Below are 21771 nucleotides of genomic sequence, written 5' to 3' on the forward strand. Positions count from 1 at the left end.
ATTACACCTATTCTGTTTCACTTTTTAAAAATATGACAGCCAGAAATTGTAGGATTATTTTCGGATCATATTTATTTGCACTTGACAACATTGGTTTAACTGCTTGCCTAGAGGCAGAATTTTAGATGTAGACATTTCTTGGCCACCTGGGAAGTGGTAGGATTCTACGCTTACCCCCCTCCCCCCGAAGCCAAAGTGATTTAAACTCTGCCAATGTTGGCAAAGAAAGGCATAGTGGAGGCGCATGGGATCATGGGAGATTGGTTCCACTGTCCCCATGGCTCACAGGGGCCGGGGCCTTCACTAACGCACACCCAGTTGGCTTAGCTGTGGAGCAGAGCCTACTGACGCCACCTGTGTTGCAACGGGGGTTTGAGCAGGGAGAGCTGCTGGAGTGGGGAGAGCTTTGGGTGACGATGCCCAACCGGAAAGTGAAGAGCCAAGACCTGGAGCTCGTGAAGGCAAACAGTGTCCTTGGTGTCATGTGGAATAAGACTAGAATGAGAACAGGCACACACATGTGCACATATGCACAGTCCTGGTTCCTCCGATTTCCCATCCCAGTTACCTAAAGAGAAGATGGCCGAGTTTCACAGGCCAGTTTAAACAGTTTCCCTAATCTGGTCACTCAACAGGAGGGGCACCATTTAGCTGTTGTTTCTACCTGCCTAAAAGAAATCACTTTCTTTCTTTCCTTCTTTCTTTCCTCCTTCCTTCCTTCCTTCCTTCCTTCCTTCCTTCCTTCCTTCCTTCCTTCCTTCCTTCCTTTCTTCCTTCCTTCTTTCCTTCCTTCCTTTCCTCCTTTCTCTCTTTCTCTCTTTCTTTTTCTTTCCTTTCTTCCTTCTTCCTTCCTTCCTTCCTTCCTCTCTTTCTTTCTCTCTTTCTTTCTTTCTTTCTTTCTTTCTTTCTTTCTTTCTTTCTTTCTTTCTTTCTTTCTTTTCTTTCTTTTTCTTTCCTTTCTTCCTTCTTCCTTCCTTCTTCCTTCCCTCCTTCCTCTCTTTTTCTTTCTCTCTCTCTCTTTCTTTCTTTCTTTCTTTCTTTCTTTCTTTCTTTCTTTCTTTCTTTCTTTCTTTCTTTCTTTCTTTCTTTTTCTTTCCTTCCTTCCTTCTTCCTTCCTTCTTCCTTCCCTCCTTCCTTCCTCTCTTTCTTTTTCTTTCTTTCTTTCTTTCTTTCTTTCTTTCTTTCTTTCTTTCTTTCTTTCTTTCTTTCTTTCTTTCTTTCTTCCTTTCTCTTTCCTTCTTTCTTTTCAGCCCATGACTCAGTTTCCCCAATTGCAAACAGTGGTGTGCTTCTGACTCCCTGGCCCCTCCCATCTCCACTCAACCTACAACCCCACTGGGGACACAGCAACACCTGAACCCCTGCCTGGCCCCATCTTAAGGTCCCCGGAGATCCCACTGTGGTCCTCAGCTGAAAGCACTCCTTTCTTTCTTAGTAGAGCCTATAAGAGAGGGAAGTGTTTCTGGACCTAGGATCTGGCTTGGTTTGTGTTAAGGTTCTGCTTTCCAGGGCTCTATGATTAGAATAATTTTTCCAAAGAGGGAGAAAAAACATTTGTTAACAAAGGAAAACGGGCCTAAAACCAACATGCCCTTTAAGAAAGAGCTTGGTCTTTCCAAAATTGTCTTTTGGGCTGTTATAAGCAGGGTATGGGTCAAATAATTATAGGGGCCAGAAAGAGAGCACAAGTAGGGCCTGAGCACCTGATGGAGAGAAAAAAAAATTGATCAAACAATAGAGATAGATTGTAGACTCCCTTCCTACGTTCTCCATTATGATAGTAAAAACAGGGACGAGAGCAGCTCCAGGTCCTAATGAAGTCTCCACTGGGGTACAGACACACAACATTTGCCGAACACACATATCTGTGCAACAGACACACGTCTAAATGTGCTCGCTCACTCCACACCGGAAACTTGGCTCTCGGCCCAGGAGATGAGGATGTTTTTCCTTTTTGAGCATTACTCCCTCCCTTTCTAGCAATTTAGCTTGCTTCCCCCCAAATTGGCCTGGCTGTCACGCATGGCACTGTGTCAGTGGAAGCAGTTTCTACAGACTGTCATCATACAGAAGCAGAAAGGACACCAGTGGAGGCAAGAGGATCAAACGAAGTGCTCTTTAAGACCTCACACAATGCATCACATGCGGGATACTAATAGCACAACTCCATTTCTTTTTTGGACTCATGACCTCCAAGCCTTTCAGGAGCTAGAGATGATGGGAGTGCTGTTGACTCCCAGTGAAATTTCCCCTTCTAGCTGATTGAGTAGAAAAGCTATAATCAGTTAGTCTCCTGACATCAACACCACACGGATACAAGGCCTGGAAGGCTAAGTTCCCCGCTATAAAGTAGAAATACTACCAGGAGACATTGTTCCTCACTTCGAGGATCCTAAAGTCTCACCGCACACCTAGAACACAACAGTCAGACAAAAACACTAATTTTGCCCTCGTGTTTGTAAGAAATATGTTGTCAGGGTAGTATTATTGGAAGGCATCAACGCAAAAAGTCAGTAACATCAATAGAATTCACTGAGTTGAAAAGATGAGCCTGGACTGGCAGAAAGCAAGAGGGAGGAAGCTCTAAGGGAACGGCCAGCAGCTCCCCCTGAGCAGACCACCCCTGTCCATATGGACCACAGAGCAGGACTACACTTGACCATTCCCAGGATCACAGAAGAGCTGAGCCCTGGCAACAAAGAGTCATCAAGAAAATGAGATGATGTAGGGCAGAAAAGTCTGTAAGTCACCGTAAACATGTTGAGTACATCCCAGGAGAGGAGAAGCTTTTGGACTCAGGAAAACAAACTGAAAACAGGAGAAAAATAGTACACATCACTAAGCAAGGAAATGAAACCATGAAAATGCAGTGCTTGAAGAAAGTCCTAAGTTCATGTGACCAAAGCATAAAATACTGATAGCAATCATACATGTCTAGCCCAGACATGCATGTGTCTACAATCCAGGCTTACAAGATCAGAGCTTGGCTATATCTGAGCACCACCCCTCACCCCCTTCCCCAACCCATTCCCCCAGGAAAACCATTCCTCAGAGTCCAGAAGAAAAGTATATTTAGGAATGACTTCGGGAATCTACGTACAGTAAATTGAAATTTGAAGACTTAGGCTCTCATTCCCAATCTTCCCTGACTTGTTTTGCAACGCTGGATGCACCATCAACCATGTTTGTTTTCTGTCTGGTGAACAGGAGGAGAGTTCACACTAATCAGGGATCCTAATATTATGTTCTGGAGATGATTCTTATCTCTTTGTACCAGAGGGGCTGTCATCCTGAGTCAAGAGGATGAGTTGAAGGCCAAGGTGAGGCTAGCAGCCCTGCTCCTTATTTCTTCTGCCAGAGGCATGACGCTCTACTACACTGAAGGGAAGAAATCTGAGCCTGTCCTTTCTTACTTTATCTTTAATATCTCATCAGCCTTCTTTTAAAAGGTGCTTTCAAAGATTGCACTCATCTATGGTATATAGAATAACAGAGTGGGAGACTAACACCCAAGAACTGTAGAAATAAGTACCAGGAGGTTGACTCCATGGCTTCGAGGCTGGCCTCACGTTCCGGGGAAAGGTCAACTCAGAGAAGCGGTCACCAACTACATTGTAGTCGAAGGCCATGTGGGGGAAGGGAGTTGCGGGCTGAATGAGGGCTAGAGACTGAGCACAGCGGCCACTCAACACCTTTATTGCAAACTACAACAGCTAATTAGAGAGAGAAAACAGAAGGGAATGCCTTGCCACAGTGGCAGGGTGGGGTGGGGGGGAGATGGGATTGGGGAGGGTGGGAGGGACACTGGGTTTACGGGTGGTGGAGAATGGGCACTGGTGAAGGGATGGGTTCCCAAACTTTGTATGAGGGAAGTATAAGCACAAAAGTGTATAAATCTGTAACTGTACCCTCACGGTGATTCTCTAATTAAAAATAAATAAATTTAAAAAAAAAAAAGGTGCTTTCAAGTTTCCAAATCCAACCTGCCCAGAGAGGTGGAGGGAGGAGGGGAGAGGAAATAAAGAATATTAAGTTGATAAGCCTGATAGGCCAAGCAAAAGGTACTAGTCTTTAAACAGAACCAAGAAAGCTCTTGTTTAACTCCTTGAGCAGCCAGGACTTAGAAAAAGTAGGTAGTATCAGTAAAATGAATAAAAATCACGTTCACTAGTGAAAGCTAACATTTTGAAGTGAAGGCAACTCCTAACAACAGAGTCACAAAGGCGTTTTGTAACAATCTCCTTCAGCCTCTCTTCTATATGATCATACTAAGAGTGTGCAGTATTGGTCGGTCACACTGTCTGGCTTCTGTTGGCTGCAAGCAGTACCAAACCCAAATTATGATTTCCCCCCCCAGAATCATAGCTTAAGGCTCCTTCTACAAAATATCTCTATGGAAGTCCCTGGACGGAATATCTGCTCAAGGCTTTCAGTTTTCACTCCTTGCTAAACACCCCCAAAGGGTTTCCTGCCACACCACAGATGAATAAGTGACCAGGACAGGCTCCGTCCACGGGATGAGGAAGGAATAAAGGCTGCTAAGCAAAAGCCCAGCCTTAGCTGCTATTTGCTCTTCCTCAACTAAGTACTGCAGCCTCCCACCACCAGCCAAAAATACCGTTTTGATGAAATATTAGAGTACATACCTCTCTACAGGAATCAGAAAATAATACCTTCCATTCAGTCTTTGGCTCAAGCAGAACTTTTCAAAAAAGTATTTCCCAATAACTATTTCCAACATAAAAATAAAATAATAATAACCTTCCTCACTTTCTGGAAGTTGCTGTCCCCTCTTCTGTCTTGTTTATTGGGAGTGAGGTGGGGGTCACACCCTGTGGTGCTCAGGACTTACTCCTGGCCCTGTGCTCAGGAATCACTCCTGGCAGTGCTCTGGGGACATACGCAATGCCAGGGACCAACTTGGGTCAGCTGCAAGCAAGGGAAAGGTTTTCATTCCTGTACTCTCTCTACTCCCCAACTATATTTAAATCATTGTTTTCCCTTTTTTTACCCATCAGATTCAAACTCCTTAAAAACAGAAATCCTATCTCCCCCCAACTCATCATGCCAAACTGATAAATCCATGTTACTTCATCTCTGAATAAGTAATGAGCAGGCTGTGCAGTTGCAAAGTCACACTTCCTGTCAATTTTGATACTAATGAAACCTATGACGTCCTCCTTGAGGAGGTGGGGGAGGTGTACACTTGTTCTCATCTGGTGAGAAAAACTAAAGCTAAAGGAAATTAAGTGACTTGACTAATGCCATACAAGAGTCAGAAAAAGAATTTAATAGACAGTTCTATCAAGATCATTCTCTCTCTCTCTATAATATATATATATATATATATATCACAGATGCAGGCGCACGCACACAAACATTTTCCTGCCTCTTTCTCTCTCTCTCCCTCTCCCTCACACTCTATCACTATCACTATCATTCCATTGATTGTAGATTTTCTCAAGGAGTTTCAGTAACGTCTCCATTCGTCCTAGCCCTGAGATTTTTGAAGCCTCTCTTTACTCGTCCTTCTCAATAGTGCTGTATTGGAGGCTCTTTCAGGGTCGGGGGAATGAGACCCATCATTGTTACTGTTTTGGGCATATAAATACACTATGGGGAGCTTTCAGGCTCTCCCATACCTCCTCTGTCCCTCACACTATCTTTCATTAAAAGCATGAATCTCTGAGATAGTACAGTGGGCAAAGCACCTACCTTCCAGTTATCTCACTTGGGTTCGTTCCCTGAACCCTAAATGAACACTAAAACAGAGTCTGGAGTATGAACTAAGAGCAGCTGAGTATGGCCCAAAAATCAAAAATGAAAAATGAAACCAAAAAAAAATAAAACAAACAAAAAAACCCCCATGCATCTCCAATAGGGTCCAGCTACTGTAGGTTCAGAGAACTGCTCGTGTATCTTGAAAAAACGGTTCAATTTTGGGAATGGCTGATTCCTAAGTCTCTAATTATTAATCCATGCATATCCCTCCTTAGCTTTATCATCTGTTGTGTCTAAATTCCATTCTTTTAAATTATGTAAATACTGTTATAAATTATCTATGAGTTAAGAGTTTATTATGTAACTATCCAGGAAAAGAACATTTCCCCTGAACATTCAGTGAGTCCTGGTGGCATCTGAGCAGTCTCAGGGTTCCTTTTACTTTCACAGAAGTTGTATCTTGTGCAAGCCATGCTGTAAAAATTCACAGACACACCAGTCTCCTGGCTAAAAACTCTCAGTCCCCGCCCTGCTGAAGCCCCCACCGCTGCGATGCCAATGGCCCAACTACACTGTTTCACAACTAATCTCTGCAGAGATGCCAAATTGCCAAGCATTCCAAGCACAACGGTTTTCAGACTGAAAAATCGAGGGTCTTCTCAGAGTTGGGGGAGCAGCCTCTTTCCCCTTCAGAAGCCCCACAGCCACCTCCACATCCCACAGCCACCTCCACATCCCACTACTGTTACCATGCAAACTTGCAGCCGAATTACATATCTTGAAGGGTCCAGCCACATTTGTGGCAGCGCAACACCCCCAAAGTCTACAGAACTGACATCCCAGCAGGAGCATGCCAAATTAGTTGGGAAAGAAACAGAGAGCCCAACTGGGCACAATAAACAATAACAGAAGGTCCAACTAGCAAAGAACAGATTAGTAAACCCTCAAAGAATTAATGGCCATATCATGAGATATAAATTTTTCACAAATTTTCTTTTATGGAAGTATTTTTGATAATCCCATGAGCCAATGGGCTTCACCAAATAAGATACAGTGAATTATTTTGTGCCTACTAGTGAGAAAGGTTGGGGATGGTTTGAGAAAATGGAAACAATGGTGGAGGGACAGTCACACTGGTGGTGGACTTGGTATTGTAATTTGAACGCCCGTAACATCTGTATTGTGAACAACTGTAAACCACAGTGTTTAAATAAAGGGAAAATTAAAAATAGTAATAGAAGTTGCATTTCAATCAAATCAAGCCATTTTTTCCCCTCAGAAACTTCAGAAAGGTAGGCACCATCCGTATGTATACAGAATATTAAATTAAAATGTCAATAACTGTCTCCTTGGGAGAAATTAAAAACATTATAATATGAAAGGGCACTAAAGCAGGGCATATGTGCTAAAGATAAATTAAACATTCCTCTCCCTTATCCTGCCATGTTCTTTCTTATGGGAGTAGAGCATGGTTTAGCCCCTTGGCTCAGCTCAACTGAAATAACTAAAACCTCTTAGCAAGACTCCTCATCAATACCAATGGCCAGAATTTCAGACAACTTTCCTCTCCCTCCAGAATGCTCTTTACATTCCTTCGGGAAGGGGTAAAGCCTTTCTTTCCATACTAAGAGAAGTCTTTGGTCAAGAACCTGTCTTATAAAACCTACCTGTTAAACTGGTTCTACTGCATTTAACTTTTTTCCTTTGTTCTAATTAATTATAAATTTTTATTGATAAAAGATCTAAATAATTGAAGGGATATACAATATTCGATGAGAAGATCCAATATTATAAGGATAAGTCAATTCCCAAATTGATCTATAGATTCAACATAATATAGATTCTAACAATTTAAGGATTTTATACTGTAAAGCTTTAACTTTAATATTTTCAAGAGAATCTTCTAGCTACAGTGGGTGCAGAAAGGCAATATGATGGGGAGGAGAGAGGGTAAAAAATGCCTGTAATGTAAAGTGATCCTCTGTCAAATTAAAAGAGGGTTCCAACTGTGTATCTCACAGTGATTCAATTTATAAGGGGGAGGCACCAATGAAGAGAAGGTAGCATGAGCAGAGGAAATCAAACCTAGGTTCCATGACATCGATGAGGGCAAGCTCTACTCTTTGTCAACTGGGCAGGAACAGCGTTGGATCTCACCACTGCAAACCCAAACAGTCGTGTTTCAGATGAGCTGTGATGTTTCTATTTCAGTCTTAACCATATCTAACGTCACAGAAGGGAGCTGTGTTCCTAGGTGTGGAAAAATGGAGCCACACTTCAGACGGCTGCAGCGCGGTCAGTGGGCATTCAGTGGGCCCTGCTTGGAACTATAGGAACCTTGAGAATGAGACAGACCCGCACACAGTTGAGTCGCGTTAGGAAGACAAAGCCGACACCTACGCTCCAGTCCAGAGTGGCTCTGGGCTCCTTGGCTGGACCGTTGGCCACAGGAAGGCTGAGGGGGTGTGCCGGAGCCAAGTGCTGCAGTCCTGCCCGGGATATTGCTTTCCTGCAGCAAGAAGACAAAAAGAAAAAAAAAAAAGAAAAAAAACACAAAGAAAAACCAACATCAGAAGAAGATAAGATGATAGTGTTAAAAATTTCCCATGGAGTTGAAACACTTCATGAGTTCGTTTTCCACACGCGAAAACGTTTGCAAACATTCTGGAATAAATCTCTCTGCAGCGATTGGCAAAGCTAGAAGGTAGGAGGTGTGGCAGCCAGGGAGACTGAGAGGGTCACTTGCGAACAGCATGGCTCCAGGACCAGAAATGAAAATGAAAGGGTCCGATCAAGCAGGAGATAGTAGAAAGCCAGTTTCTTAGGGCTTGGGTGGTTACGACACCTGAAAATTTGGGGCTGGGGGGTGTTTCTACCTTCTTTTTTTTTTTTGCTCTTTTGTTTTGTAGAACTAGAGATCAAACCCAAGGCTTCACGCATGTAGGCATGAGCTTTATCACTAAGCTATATCCCTGGCCCCTTCCTGGATAATTTTTAAGATTCCAGAAAGTAAAAGAAAAAAAAAACAGGAATTAAAAAAAAATCAAGCCCCGGAAGTCTTTCCTGCAGCTCCTCCATATGCCACAAATTACATTTCATCACAGTGCCAAGAAGCCCGCCTCCCCATCTCCCTGCAGGGAACATCCACAGGTAGCTTGAGTTCTAAATGGCCAAATACTGCTTTGTGTTGGCCAAAACAACCATAGGAACAGTCCCACCATTGAAAGCTTGACATCTCATGCTAGGAAAACATGAGACAAAAAACAAAGGCATGTTGGTTGGACTTGAGGTGCGCAGCGTGGAGCAAGGCAGAATTCAGGCCAGGGAAGTGAAGATGGATCAAGAGCAGGTAAGAATGCCCGCCCTAGTCGTGGCTTATGAGATAAGAAATGAGAGGTGGGTGCGTGCAGCTTCCATGAGGCAATCTGACTCTCTCTGAGCACGGGGGAGGATGGACACACCGGTGGGAGCACAGGGGAGAGGATGAGAGCAGCGGGAGAGAGAAAGCAAGCAGGGGATCGCCGAGGGAGTGCGTGTTGTGTCATCCATGAATAATCGTTCCATTTCTGAACAGCCCTGTCAGACTGTCAGGCCAGGTCTCAAGCAGAAATATTGAGTGCCAATTTGTGAATTAGTTAAGTGGCTCCCTGGAAGGGAGAGGGAGCAATGGAGGCTGAGAAATTCCTGAATGCGAAACAGTGGAACTGCGGTTCTGAGTTCTACATCAAGCTGGGGGTGCAGGAGGTGGGGGGGGGCGCACAGCAGTCTGCATTCACACACCCCTCCCTCCCAACGATCCCTCCTGTGCATCCCCATCCCCCGCTATGCTGAGAGCAGGCGCCTTAGGGGAGAGGGGGAGTAAGAACTTAGCCAGGCCATCATGGGGGAGCCCTGAAGGAAAGCATCCCTGGTTACACGATGCACGTGACCCACAGATGCTCCCTGCCACCTGCCACATGAGGACAGGAAGTCGCTGAGGGACGAAGTGGAGCGGTTTGGATAGGAAAGCTGCAGAGCCTTGGGGACCCCACTCCTGCCACCAGCTAAAGAGAAGGGCTGCAGAGAGTGAGGTCGGGGAGAAAGGCAGTGAGCACAGCTCTGGACGGCCGAGACCCATCAGGACCTCCTGACCGAGCTGCGGAAGGAAGGAGAGAGTTCTAAAGGGCCCTGGAGACTTCGGAGACTCCAGAAGCTTTGCTGGCCTCCAGAAGTCAGATGTCTGAGCTCTGCAGACTCCACCCAGGGAATGGAATTTACAAGGCTGATCAGTCCCCAAATGCCAGAGAGGGTTGGATAGAAGCCAGCATTTGAAGTCATTAGTCAGTGATCAAGTACATTGGAGAGATCAGCAAGTATTCAGCGTGTGCGCGCTCTCTCTATCTCTCTGTCTCTATCTCTGTCTCTCTCTTACACACACACACACACACACACACACACACGCACGCACGCACGCACGCACGCACTGTCTTTAACTCTGATATTCCTACACAGTAAATCTCAGACCTTGTGGGCCACTAGTCTTCAGCTATTGACAGCAGTCATTTCTAGCTTGCTGGTAGCCTACTTTCAGAAGCTCCACTGGGAAGAAGGCAGTGTGCTTGCTTTATATAATTCCCCAAAGAGTCACGACAAGTATGTAGGCCTTTGATGAAGACAGTCTGGTGGCCCAGTATCTTGTTTCTCACGTTCATCAAGGCAAGGAGTTATCATCATCAATTTGGCCCTCACCCCAATGGTTATCCCGTATCACTGAACAGTCAGCAACAAGAAGCACGAAAGAGCCTTAAACAGTGATACTTTCTCCCCAACTTGTTCATCTGCCTGAGTTCAAGGAGCTTTCACTCTTTTTAGCAGCTTTTCATGAAAAGTTTTTTCTGACTTTGAAGAGCTGTGAGTCATAATTTTCATCACTTTTCTTTTTTTTATTTTATTGAAAGACTGTGAGATAGTTACAAGCTTTCATGTTTGGGTTACAATCACACAATGATCAAACACCCATCCCTCACCACTCTTCTGTGCTGTCAGAAACTACCTTTGATTTTAGAGTCACCACCATCTAAATTTAGGTGCTTGAACAACAACAGAAAAATACCAACAATGCCCAAGCATGAATCCTTGGAAGTCCTAAATCTAGGAGGAAAGAGGAAAAACACAGATCTTTCCCCTTGTCATGAATAATCAGAGTTGTGATAGACAAGAAAATACAGATGGGTAGAAGAGAGAAGGATAAAGGTGGAAGAGAATAAAGGCAGAGGATAAAGGAGTGGAAACTATGGCCCCAAAGGATCAAAATGATAGGACATGTTCCAAAAGGAACAAGCCAATGTGACAATAAAAAACTAGTTTAGACAAAAAATGGTCATTCTCTTCTGCACACAGTTTGCAGTAACTGCTTTGCAGAGGCCATAAATACACTACAATGAGCATAAGTGTGAGCACACGTACACATACACGGGCACAGTTCTTCATTCTGGCTTGCCTTTTGCTTTCAGGACAGCTGGCAAAGCTTAAGATCTATGACAAGGAAGAAATACACAGAAATCATATCATCCAGGAGATGCAATGAGTCAAGGAACACATGACCCACCAATTAAGTCTGAAGCCCACCTTCAAGAAATAAGACTCAAGCTTCCTAACACACTCCCCCCACTCCCTAACCCTCACCCCTAACACCACACACACATCCCTTACCCTTACCCTATAAATAATCTCTGAAACAATGTTTTGAGAAGGCAGATCTGAGCACGATTTCAACCTTCCCTGCACCTGGACTGCAGTACAAGGCCTTCCCCTCCCCTTCTTGCAGAAGCTAGTGTGATGGCGTTTTCCTTGTGGTACAAGAGACAGCAGACCCACACCCAGCAACACTGTGACGGCAAAGTTGAATTTCTCAGAAGTTGTGCACTGGGAGCATCAAAGCCTGATTATTCTTCCTAATTAGGGCCACCAGAAGGGGAGAAATCACTCAAATACTCAAATAATCAAATTAGGACATGAGGGATTCATGTGTCTTTCAAAAGGGCAATGTGGTTCCAAGATAAAAGATATCTAGATCCTTGGGCTGGAGTGATAGCACAGCGGGCAGGGCATTTGCCTTGCACGTGGCTGATCCAGGTTCGATTCCCAGCATCCCATATGGTCCCCTGAGCACCGCCAGGAGTCATTCCTGAGTGCATAAGTCAGGACTAACCCCTGTGCATTGGCAGGTATGACCCAAAAAGCAAAAAAAAAAAAAAATCCGAGATCCATTGCTAAGCCCGGAGAAAGCCAACAACACAGGTTTCCTTAACACAATCCTTCCAAGTTCACAAAGAGGAATGATGGAGAGACTTCGGTGAGCATTTATTCCTCATTTTTGGATGAAAATTTAAGGCTGGTTTTCTCCAACATTGGTAGAAGAAAATTGAGTATTCACAGCACATGAAAACAAAAATTACCAGAAACATAAGTAGGAAACATCAAAGTGGCTGCATTTTAAGGGGACACAAAACTCCCGAAAGGACATTACTTAAGAAAAAAGACAAATTGATATAAGTATGATGGAGAGCATGGTGTAGCTTTTGATTATAGTTTTCCATTCCTCTAAGTAACCAAGAGAAAAGGTCCTTTTTCCATTATTTCATATGTGCATACATATTTTCTTCTAAATAAGAAAGTAATTTCATTATTTCTCAGACCTCAACCAAATTAGTGTAGATTATTTTTCCATTTGTAATCATCATGATTGTAGAAGACACTTAAGAGTCTGTCAGTCTTTTAGAGATTTGATGTATTGGGGAAAGACGGAGCAAATATTTTGGAGGAACTGCAAATTTGCTCAAAAAAATACTCTGTGGGCCCCAGGATGTGACTCAGTGGTAAAGTGCATATTCTGCCTGCATAAGAGATCTGGATTCAATTCCTGGTGCCCCCAACACCCTCCCCCAATATCCAACACACACACAAACACATAGCTCGAAAATAACCATTGAGGTTTCATTTCTCATTCTTTCCTACTCAGAATCCTTCCTAAACCACAATGGGTAAAACCGTGAAATGCCAATGATTCTATTAATTTTACCACAACACTGTGTCAGAGATGACTATTATGGCAAGAAAATTTTTTAAAAGGAGAACTGAAATATTAACTGTGAAATAGATATGAAGATTAAATACTACACATTGCCGTTTCAGTCGCAAAAAGTCACTGTTAATGTCAATTGGCTGTCATGAAAGGCTTCACAAATATTTAAAATATCAAAGCTATCATACATTTTAAATAGCATGCTATAATTTCCTCCACTTCATTCAAGAAGACTATAAAGCCCAAAAGGACAGTGCTCAATTCTTCTTCAAATCTTATTAAATTCTCACCCATGGGCAGATACAGCACATATTCAATAAATGCTTTCCAAGTTAATGAATGAACTTGACCGAGAAGCTAAGAAAAAACCAGCTCGTTGATTACATCTGTGCTGTGAAATCTGATTAGGATGATGTGAATTATACCCCAGGCCTTATATTTCAGTGAGATTTTGTTCCTGAGAGGATAAGAAATCCTTCAAAGCAGCTATTCAAAGATAAAAGCAAATAGAAATAGAATCCAGCATTAAGAAGCTTAGGGGAGATGGGCCAGAGAGATAGTACAGGGTTCAGGCACTGTTCTTGCATGTAGCTGACCCTGGTTTAATTTTTGGCACTACATAAAGTCCCCTAGCACCACCAGGAGTGGTCCCTGAGCACAGACCCAGGAGTAAGCTCTGAGCACCACAAGGTATAGCCACCTCCAATCATTTTTAATTTAAATTTAAAGGGGAAGTCTAAATTAAAGTTTAAAAAGAAGTCTAAGAGACATAACAATGACATTGTGGGGGCCAGAGAGATAGTACAAGGGTTAAGGCAGCTGCCTTGCATATGGCCCCACCCAGTTCAATCCCCCCGCACTGGCAGGAGTGACTCTTGAGCACAGAGCGAGGAATAGCAATTGTGCACCTCCACTATGTATGCCCCAAGCCCACAGTCTCCCAAACAGCTTTGTGGTCAACATTAAAATGGAATCCCATTGTTTGTAAAGGGCACAGGATAATGTTACTGTCTTAATAATGTATCTGTTGAAAGAAAAGTCAGCAGAATCTCTTGATAATCAGGTTTTTTCATTTATGGTGAACATGTAAGTGGTCAAGTAGCCAAAACGCCCTCTAATTATTTATCTGCAAATTCTTTTTTTTCTGGTTCCAGGTTCTGTAGCCTCTGATACTCAACTCATCCCTGTTTTACCAACTCCCTCTTCAAGTAGGTGAGCATAGAAGGAGAAACCCACCTGCTGAGTAGCAAAGCACCTGAGAAGCAAGGGGCCCCTTAGGCAGGGCGTATCCTGCAGTTCAACTGACACATCAGAGATAGTGACATCATCTCCTACTTCTAGAAAAGGAACTAGCTATCTAAAAAGTTACTCTGTGCTTGATTTAATTCCACCGATGTCTTAGTAATAGTAGTAGTAGTGTAGTAGTAGTAGTAGTAGTAGTAGTAGTAGTAGTAGTAGTAGTAGTAGTAGTAGTAGTAGTGTGTGTGTTGCTTTCCTCCTATATTACGTGGACATTAATTTAACTTGTCTTGTCTTCAAGCAGCCCACAATGCTCCCTGGTTGATGCAGACAAGCTGCCTTCAATGTCACAGCACAGGGACAAGTTGTCTGCACAGGAAACTATCCTGAGTCACACACAACTTTCAAAGATTCCAACTATCCCAGGTGTATGTAGGAGAATAAAACTTGGGCAATTACGTGAGGCTAAGTCCTAATCCATATTAATGTGAACATTTCAGAATGCATTATTGAAAAAAATTTGTGCTTGGTCTCCAAAAGTTGCAATTTATTCAGAAAATTACTTTTGGTCTGAAATTCTTCAGCACTACGCCTGCATTACTCTACATTTACAGCTGTTATTTTCAACCTTTTACCTGGGGTAGGACTATATCAGTCCATTAAAATACCTTCTGGGTATTTCTAGAAAATGTCCCTAGCTGGGAAACATGATTCTCCCTAGTGAGGCAAGTACCTGATAACTTCATTATGACTAATCATGTGACTAATTTATGGTATTTACCTAATGAATAAAGTATATTCATTCATTTAATAATGTATTTACTGAATAAATATTTGATATGGACTGCTGTTGTAGAGCTATAAGAGAGATAAATGAATGAGAGAGATGAAAATCACATCTGCTGTGAATCTTACCTTCTCACAGCAAACACATTTTTCTAGGCACCAGTTCACTGCACACAGCTTTTACATTTCACAGTGAGGTGGGTACTTTCATTATATTACTCAAACAACCATAGAACAGACTGACTAAGGTCCCTCGCCAAGAGCACACTAAGAGGAAGAAGTCAACGAGAGATTTGAATGGTACATAACTCCAGACTGCACAGGCACAATCAAGACACAACCCTCATGCTTAGGAAAGGCTGAATGCACACGCATGTATGTACACACACACAGAGTCAAAGGGTGCATACATCCTGCAATGACTTTCTTATTCTGTGCATTCCCTGCTTCCATTCCAAATCACCTTTCTCCACACACATGGACGTGAGCACCTGCTAACAGGAGACCAGCTAGAGAGGTCAAGTCAAGGAGACACCTGATCTTATCCATCACTAGTTCTTGGTCAAGGTTCAGCGCCTTACTTTTTCACCTCTGCTTCCTTGGATGTGAAATAAGAGCAGCAACCAACTCAGGGGCAGAGCTCATTACTATTAATGTGTGCAGGAGGCTTCACATGGATATCCAGTAAGAGAAACAGTCACTGCTGCTATTATACAGATCTATCTACATCTCAAAACCCCGGCAGTGTCTTGCCAAGGCTAGATAAATGGCAAATCTCAGGAATAAGTGCACACTTTTATTTAATTGCTCTCAAATGTTCAAAGTTCCCCTGGACGCTTCTGTTCATTCAAAATACACTTAACAACCTTCCATTGTGTGTCAGGCAGTTCAAAAGAATTATTCAAACACAAAATTCTCCTCTGGTCACAGTAAATAACTCCACGGTGGTCAAAGGAACCATTCTCTCTTCACTTGCACTCCCGCCTGAGGCAGAATCAAAAAGCAACACACAACCTCCCCTCGGACAAGTTTACTAATTTTTTCTCCTGAATGTAATCCTAATGCTATTGGAATTATTTATTTGATTATATTTATACAAATGAATGCAAGAGCCAAGAGGCACACTTTCTTCTTTTTTAACTGCTGTTTAAACTGTAAAGAAGAAATGCCCCCAGAGATCCTGAGAACTCATCTGCTGGTTTGGATTTATTTCCCAAGTCTAGTTCATCATAACCATATTCCAAAAGCAATGCTGGCATCAGCCCGGTGTGGGATGTAGCAATAAAGCTCATTTTGAAACAAGACGGGATTTCTTAAATGGGATTACCTCAGGAGCTAATGACACTCTTCTCTTTAATGTAGCAGTTTATTTGGGGGAGAAAGTAAAGCTGTGAACAGAGAGAAAGTATGCATTTTTTTAAATGACTTGAATTATGCAGCTACTTCCACCTCCCAAATTCATAGCTAAAGTTCTCATCTCCAGCGTTTCCATGTGAGACTGGAACAGAAGACTGTGTCTTCACAGAGACTAATCCATCAACAAATTTATTTTCAATAAATCAAAATGGATTGCTTTCTTAATCAATAAAAAATAATATTATTGGGGGTGAGTTTTGGGGGGGTGGACGTAGGGGGTTAACACTAAATTAATGTGACTGGAATTCCTATAAAATGAGAAGATTTGAGGGGCCATAGATCTAAGATAGCGAGTAAGGCACTTGTCAAGCAGGTGGTGGACCCAGGTCTGATACCAAGTGCCCCATAATGTCCCCCAGGTCTGGACGGGAGTGATCCCAAAGCAGAGATCCAGGAATATGCCCTGAACAAAGCTGGATATGGTCCAGAAAAACCAATCCCCAAAACGGGGAGAGTTAAACACAGACACACAGACACAGACACACACAGACACCGCCCCCCCCCACACACACTCACCATGTAAAATTAAGACAGGGTTTAGGATTTTAGGATGGTACTTCTCCATGCCAGACACTGCCAGCAATTCACCAGAAAAAGGGGGGATGGGCAGAGCGGGACATGAACCAGATACTTCCTCAAAGTCCTCAGAAGGTACCAACCCAGTTGCCAGCTTGATCTTCAACATTTTATCTCCAGAACTTGATAGATTAATTTCTGTTGTTTAAACCATCCATGCATGATACATTGTTACAGTAAATATACTGACTCCAAATTTGGATTTCATAACTAGACCCCAAATTTGGATTTACTATGGCAGGTCTGGGTAACTTTGAAATTTTGACTCTTCTTTTCACATTGACCTTGTGAAACTTTGAGTATCTTCATGTCATAATGCTGGCCCTTAGGTTTATAGGAGCCAGTCAGGAAAGAAAAGCCAGTGTAAGACTGCTAACTTCTCGTGGATTATAAGAATTTAGTACCTGAGATATAGGTACTATGTCCCTTTCCACACAGTGGATAAAACAGCACATCAGATTTTAAAGGTTAACCTCAAATCCTATGGGGATATGAGTTGTCAGCACCTCTCTTTGGGATAATTGATCAAACATGCAAAAAAAACAAAATTTTAGTACCCAACTTTAGCAGCAGATAAGAGTAGACAAAGAAATTGTGACAGATGCATAAAAAGGAATACAAATACTACTCAGATATCAGAAAAATGAAATCCTGTCTTTGCTACAACTTAAATGAAACTATAAGGTATCAGGTTAAGCAAAAGAAATCAGAGGGAGAAGGGGAAAGGCTGGATGATTGCACTCATACTTGGTATAGAAAGAAACATAGCAAAGTAATAGATAGCATCCGAAGCAAACAATCTGTTTAGTCTGTTTTTGCTGGAACTGTGATTACCAATGAGAGGTGGTGGGGTGGCATGAGCTAACGATGACATTAAAACAGTGGCGGAGGGTTTTTGGCACTTTGGTGGTGGTGGATATGCAGTAATTTTGTACAACATTAACACAGTAACTATCATTTCATTATCAAAACTTAGATCGATTTGCTTCTTACTATTTTTGACTCATACTATTGATTAGAATTTCCTTGTGTAATTTTATGTATGTCTTGAGCATTCTAGAACTAAAATTATCCTATTCTCCAAATGGTAATAATGAAATTTATTAGGTCTTCCCAATACACTGGAGGTTCTGAAAACCATGTCCTTTTGGTTCGAAAAGAGATTCTGAGACAAGTGTTTTTCAGATTTACTGGGCAGTCTGTGGAAAGATGAACAAAGCAGATTGGTAAAGTGAGAAGTACAACCTGGGTGCTGTATGAGACTAGAAGAACTAGAGCTGCACAGTCCCAATTTGAGGCAGGAACAAAACTTTCAACCTCCACATTGAATAGTCTTGGGTATGGGCAACTCTTTGGCAGAGAAGATTGCCAGGCAATAAATTCTCTAATTCTAGGCACTACACCTCAGCTATGGACCCTCGGTAGATAGCACACCTCTAAGTTGAAAAATTGAGCCTATTGGTACCAAAAAGGCATATGAGCATCTAATCACAGTGTCCATGTCCCTATACATCTCTAATATACAGGACCAACAAATAAAATGGATCCTTTTATCATGCCCATTTTAATAATTCATCAGCTGACACGCAATTTGTTAATAAGTTATATAAGCCATGCATCTAACAGCAAAGCTTAAGAATGGATCCCAGGAATCTGGTTCAAAAGGCTCCATGTCTATATATTCCTCCAGAAGGAAATGGGAGACAAGAAGGAAGAAGAGAAAAGGGAGGGAAGAAAAGGATGCAGAAGATGGGGCAAGGACTGACATGCAATTGGTTGAAGTGGCCAGTGAAAGGCTCTGACACTGAGTGACTGAGGGACATGTTAGGAAGTGGATGTGTTACTGGGATTAATATACCTTTCTTTGCTTCCTCCTCCAAAATCGTCACCTGCACGTAAATCATCTGGGAAGTCTACTTGCCTAATAGACAGTGGCGTTTTATGAATGTAGAAACTGAGCAGGGGGCTAAATTTTACATCTAGGTCAATGAATACAGAATAGATTTTTGCCTACAGGGATAGAAAGATAATCCAAAATGGAACAAATTTAGAAAAAGCATGAGCTTGGAACAGAAATAACTCTAAGAACATAAGCCCTTCAGGAATTCACAGAAATTTTAGGGGGAAGGATTTGGATTTCCATAGTGTTGTTCCAAATAGGGTTATCAACTGGAAAGGCTTATGTTTAGAGACCGCCCCTCCCCCTTTCTATCACCACCCCCTTCGATGTCTATTCCCTCTCCCCCATCATCAGTGCCACCAGCCACAACTGAGGGTATCACTGCATAAAGAGCCCAACGCAATTTTCCAACTCAAGAGAGGCGGGCTATGCCCTTTCAAAGGTAATCTGCATTTTCAAAGAGACATGTGAAAACTCAAAAGCCTTCAGACTCCAAAGGAATGGAGTCAAATGATATTCAAAGCAGCTAGAACAATTTTCCTAAACCCCAATCTACAATAAATATACATGAGGCACAGAGGGTGTTGGGTTAAAGACAGAAACTCGTGTACCTACTCTGAAGTCAGCCCTACATTTAATAGCTAAATTTACAGAAACTTAAGAGTATACTTTTTTCCCCACAAAAAAACACTCCCAACTACTATCAGTGAAGGCAGTCGCCCAGATAAAGTCAGAACTTATGCCAGCTCATTCAGAAGAGATTTAAATAAATGAGCAGCCTTTAAAAGTAGGGTTCAGGAACCAACCTCTGCCTCATCTCAAGATTTATAGTAAAGCCCAAGAAACTGAGACCAGCATGTGTACTGAAGACAAGGGGCATCAAGGCAATTAGCTGCTAAAGGGCAAGCAGGTGGGCATCTTACTGCTGTGCAGGGATTAGTGTAGCACCAATCGAAACTTCAGGCCAGAAACACCAATCTCCTCTCAAACTTCTTGTTTTTTCAAGAGCTGTTAAGCACATTTGCAACTTGACTAAGTTCCCCCTAAGATTAATGTGACTCTGCTGTCTGAGTGCTGGAAGGGGGTAAAATGCCTTATTTAAGGTCAACTTGCTGGCTGGTGGCCCAGCAGGGAATCAAAATCAAGCCTCTTCACTCCAGCCCAGTGTGTCTGCATTATCACTACATGTCCGTTGTCTGTCCAAATCCAGCTGAAGCTGCCGGCACATGTCTTTCCTCATGTTCCTGCCTCCCTCCCAACTTACTAAGCACCACTCAGATGCTCCTGGTTATTGTGCAAGTTGAATCCACTTGAGGGGGATGGGGGAGAAGCGAGAGGCAGGGTAATGCTCATAAAAAATGTTCAACAAATCTGTAAGGGAGAAAAAAATGGCCTCAATCAGATAAAGGGTATGTTTGCAAAACCTGTATCATTTTCCCCTAAGATGGAAACTAAGAAAGGATATCTGCTCTCACCGCTTCCATCCTGCACTGAACTGGAAGTCCTCGGCAGAATAGTATCACAACAGAGTAAAAGAAAGTGCACAGATTGGAAATGAAAAAATAAAACAGCTCTTATTTTCTGATGAGATTATTATCAACAATATCAACAACTCTTGGGTGGGGAGATGGCTAAACGGGAGAGGATATGCCCAGCTTGCACGAGGTCCTGATTTAACCCCAGCATACCACCAGGGAAAGCCCTGAGGGGGGTGAGGCAAACACTGCCACTAGTAGTGACCCCTCATAAAAATACCAATTAATCTTTATAAACCTACCAAAATGAATATATAATGAATGAATGTGGTTTTGAAGCCACAGTGTACAGAAGTCCTATACAAAAAAAAAAAAGATCAAGAGAATTTTTCTATATAAACAACTACAAATTCTAAAGTATTTCAGAGACTATTAACACTGGCATTCAAAACCATGAGCTGTTAAAGTATAATATGTAGAAATAAGATCTTATGATCTTGCTGCACTCAGCAGTGAAGAAACCTGGCAGGTACCACAACACCAGAGAATTCTCCGGGTCCCATATCGAGCCGATATCTCCGAGATGCCCCAGATAGAGCAGGTACAGTCTCCCTGCCTTCTCCAGAAGGAATCCCAGCAACCATGAGCTTCTACAAGCATGGCTCCAGTATGTGGCTATCAGGACTATTCCTCCTAAGTGTGTGGCCACTTATGCGGCCGCACAACCTTTCCTGATATACAAAGTGAGCAATGGAAAATAAATGATCTGGCATCTACCCCTGCCCAAAACTAGAGAGAGAGTGGTTACATGTGGGGCCTCACGGGAGGGGGGGGTGGGACAGGCCACTCTCCCCACCCTGATGAGGCCCCAAGTTGCTGCCCACGAACAGCTCCTAGCTGCTGAATGGCCATGATCCCAGAGGAACACAGACCAATCTCGGAACCCAGCGGCTTTTTCAAATAAATGCATCTGGACTGAGCATTAAACTACAGCGCCGGGCTACCCCGAGTGGGGAAAGGTGTTTGTCCCTTCTGCCTTTTCTCCCCAGTGGCACGGTGGCCACCGCCTCTTCAGATCCTATTGGACAGCCAGGTATGAGACGTAACACGAGGGGCCTCATGGGATAGGGGGTGGAACCGGCCCCTCTCCCTGCCCAGATGAGGCCCCGAGTTGCAGCCCACAAATGGCTCCTGGCAACTGAATGGCCATGATCCCAGAAGCACACAAACCGATCTCGAAACCCAGAGGCTTTTGGCAGAAATCCCTCTAGACTTATTACTAAAATATCAGAAATCCAAAACCGCATGGCCACTTTGTGGCTACGTGACATCATATGCTCTTCATAGTCAGCAATAGAAAACAAATTATCTAATGATGCCTTTTTGGCAGGTCTGATTATTGGAGAAAATTCCAAATAATAATGGTGGGTATTTTGTTGAAATACTGAATGTGATCAAAGTGGAGAGAGAGTAAAGTGGAAATCATCTGCCACATAGGCAGGGGGAGGGGTGAGATGGGGGGTATACTGGGGTTCTTGGTGTTGGAAAATGTGCACTGGTGAAGGGATGGGTGTTTGATCATTGTATGACCGAGA

The 21771-nt window shown here is 42.9% G+C and overlaps 1 protein-coding gene across 11 annotated transcripts in view; it reads right to left on the reverse strand.

Moving 5' to 3' along the window:
- The window catches only part of DGKI (diacylglycerol kinase iota), a 482969-nt gene that overhangs the window by 308015 nt on the left and 153183 nt on the right, over positions 1 to 21771 (reverse strand). For 10 of the 11 annotated variants that reach the window (XM_055142753.1, XM_055142758.1, XM_055142729.1 and 7 more), the window contains exon 2: positions 8122 to 8230. The exons of the other annotated variant lie outside the window; for it this stretch is intronic. In XM_055142753.1, coding sequence (XP_054998728.1) covers positions 8122 to 8230 — 109 coding nt within the window. The remainder of the gene's footprint in view (positions 1 to 8121; positions 8231 to 21771) is intronic. 11 annotated transcript variants of the gene reach the window in all.

Source organism: Sorex araneus, chromosome 1 (assembly GCF_027595985.1).
Source record: "Sorex araneus isolate mSorAra2 chromosome 1, mSorAra2.pri, whole genome shotgun sequence".
In the NCBI taxonomy this organism is placed as follows: domain Eukaryota; kingdom Metazoa; phylum Chordata; class Mammalia; order Eulipotyphla; family Soricidae; genus Sorex; species Sorex araneus.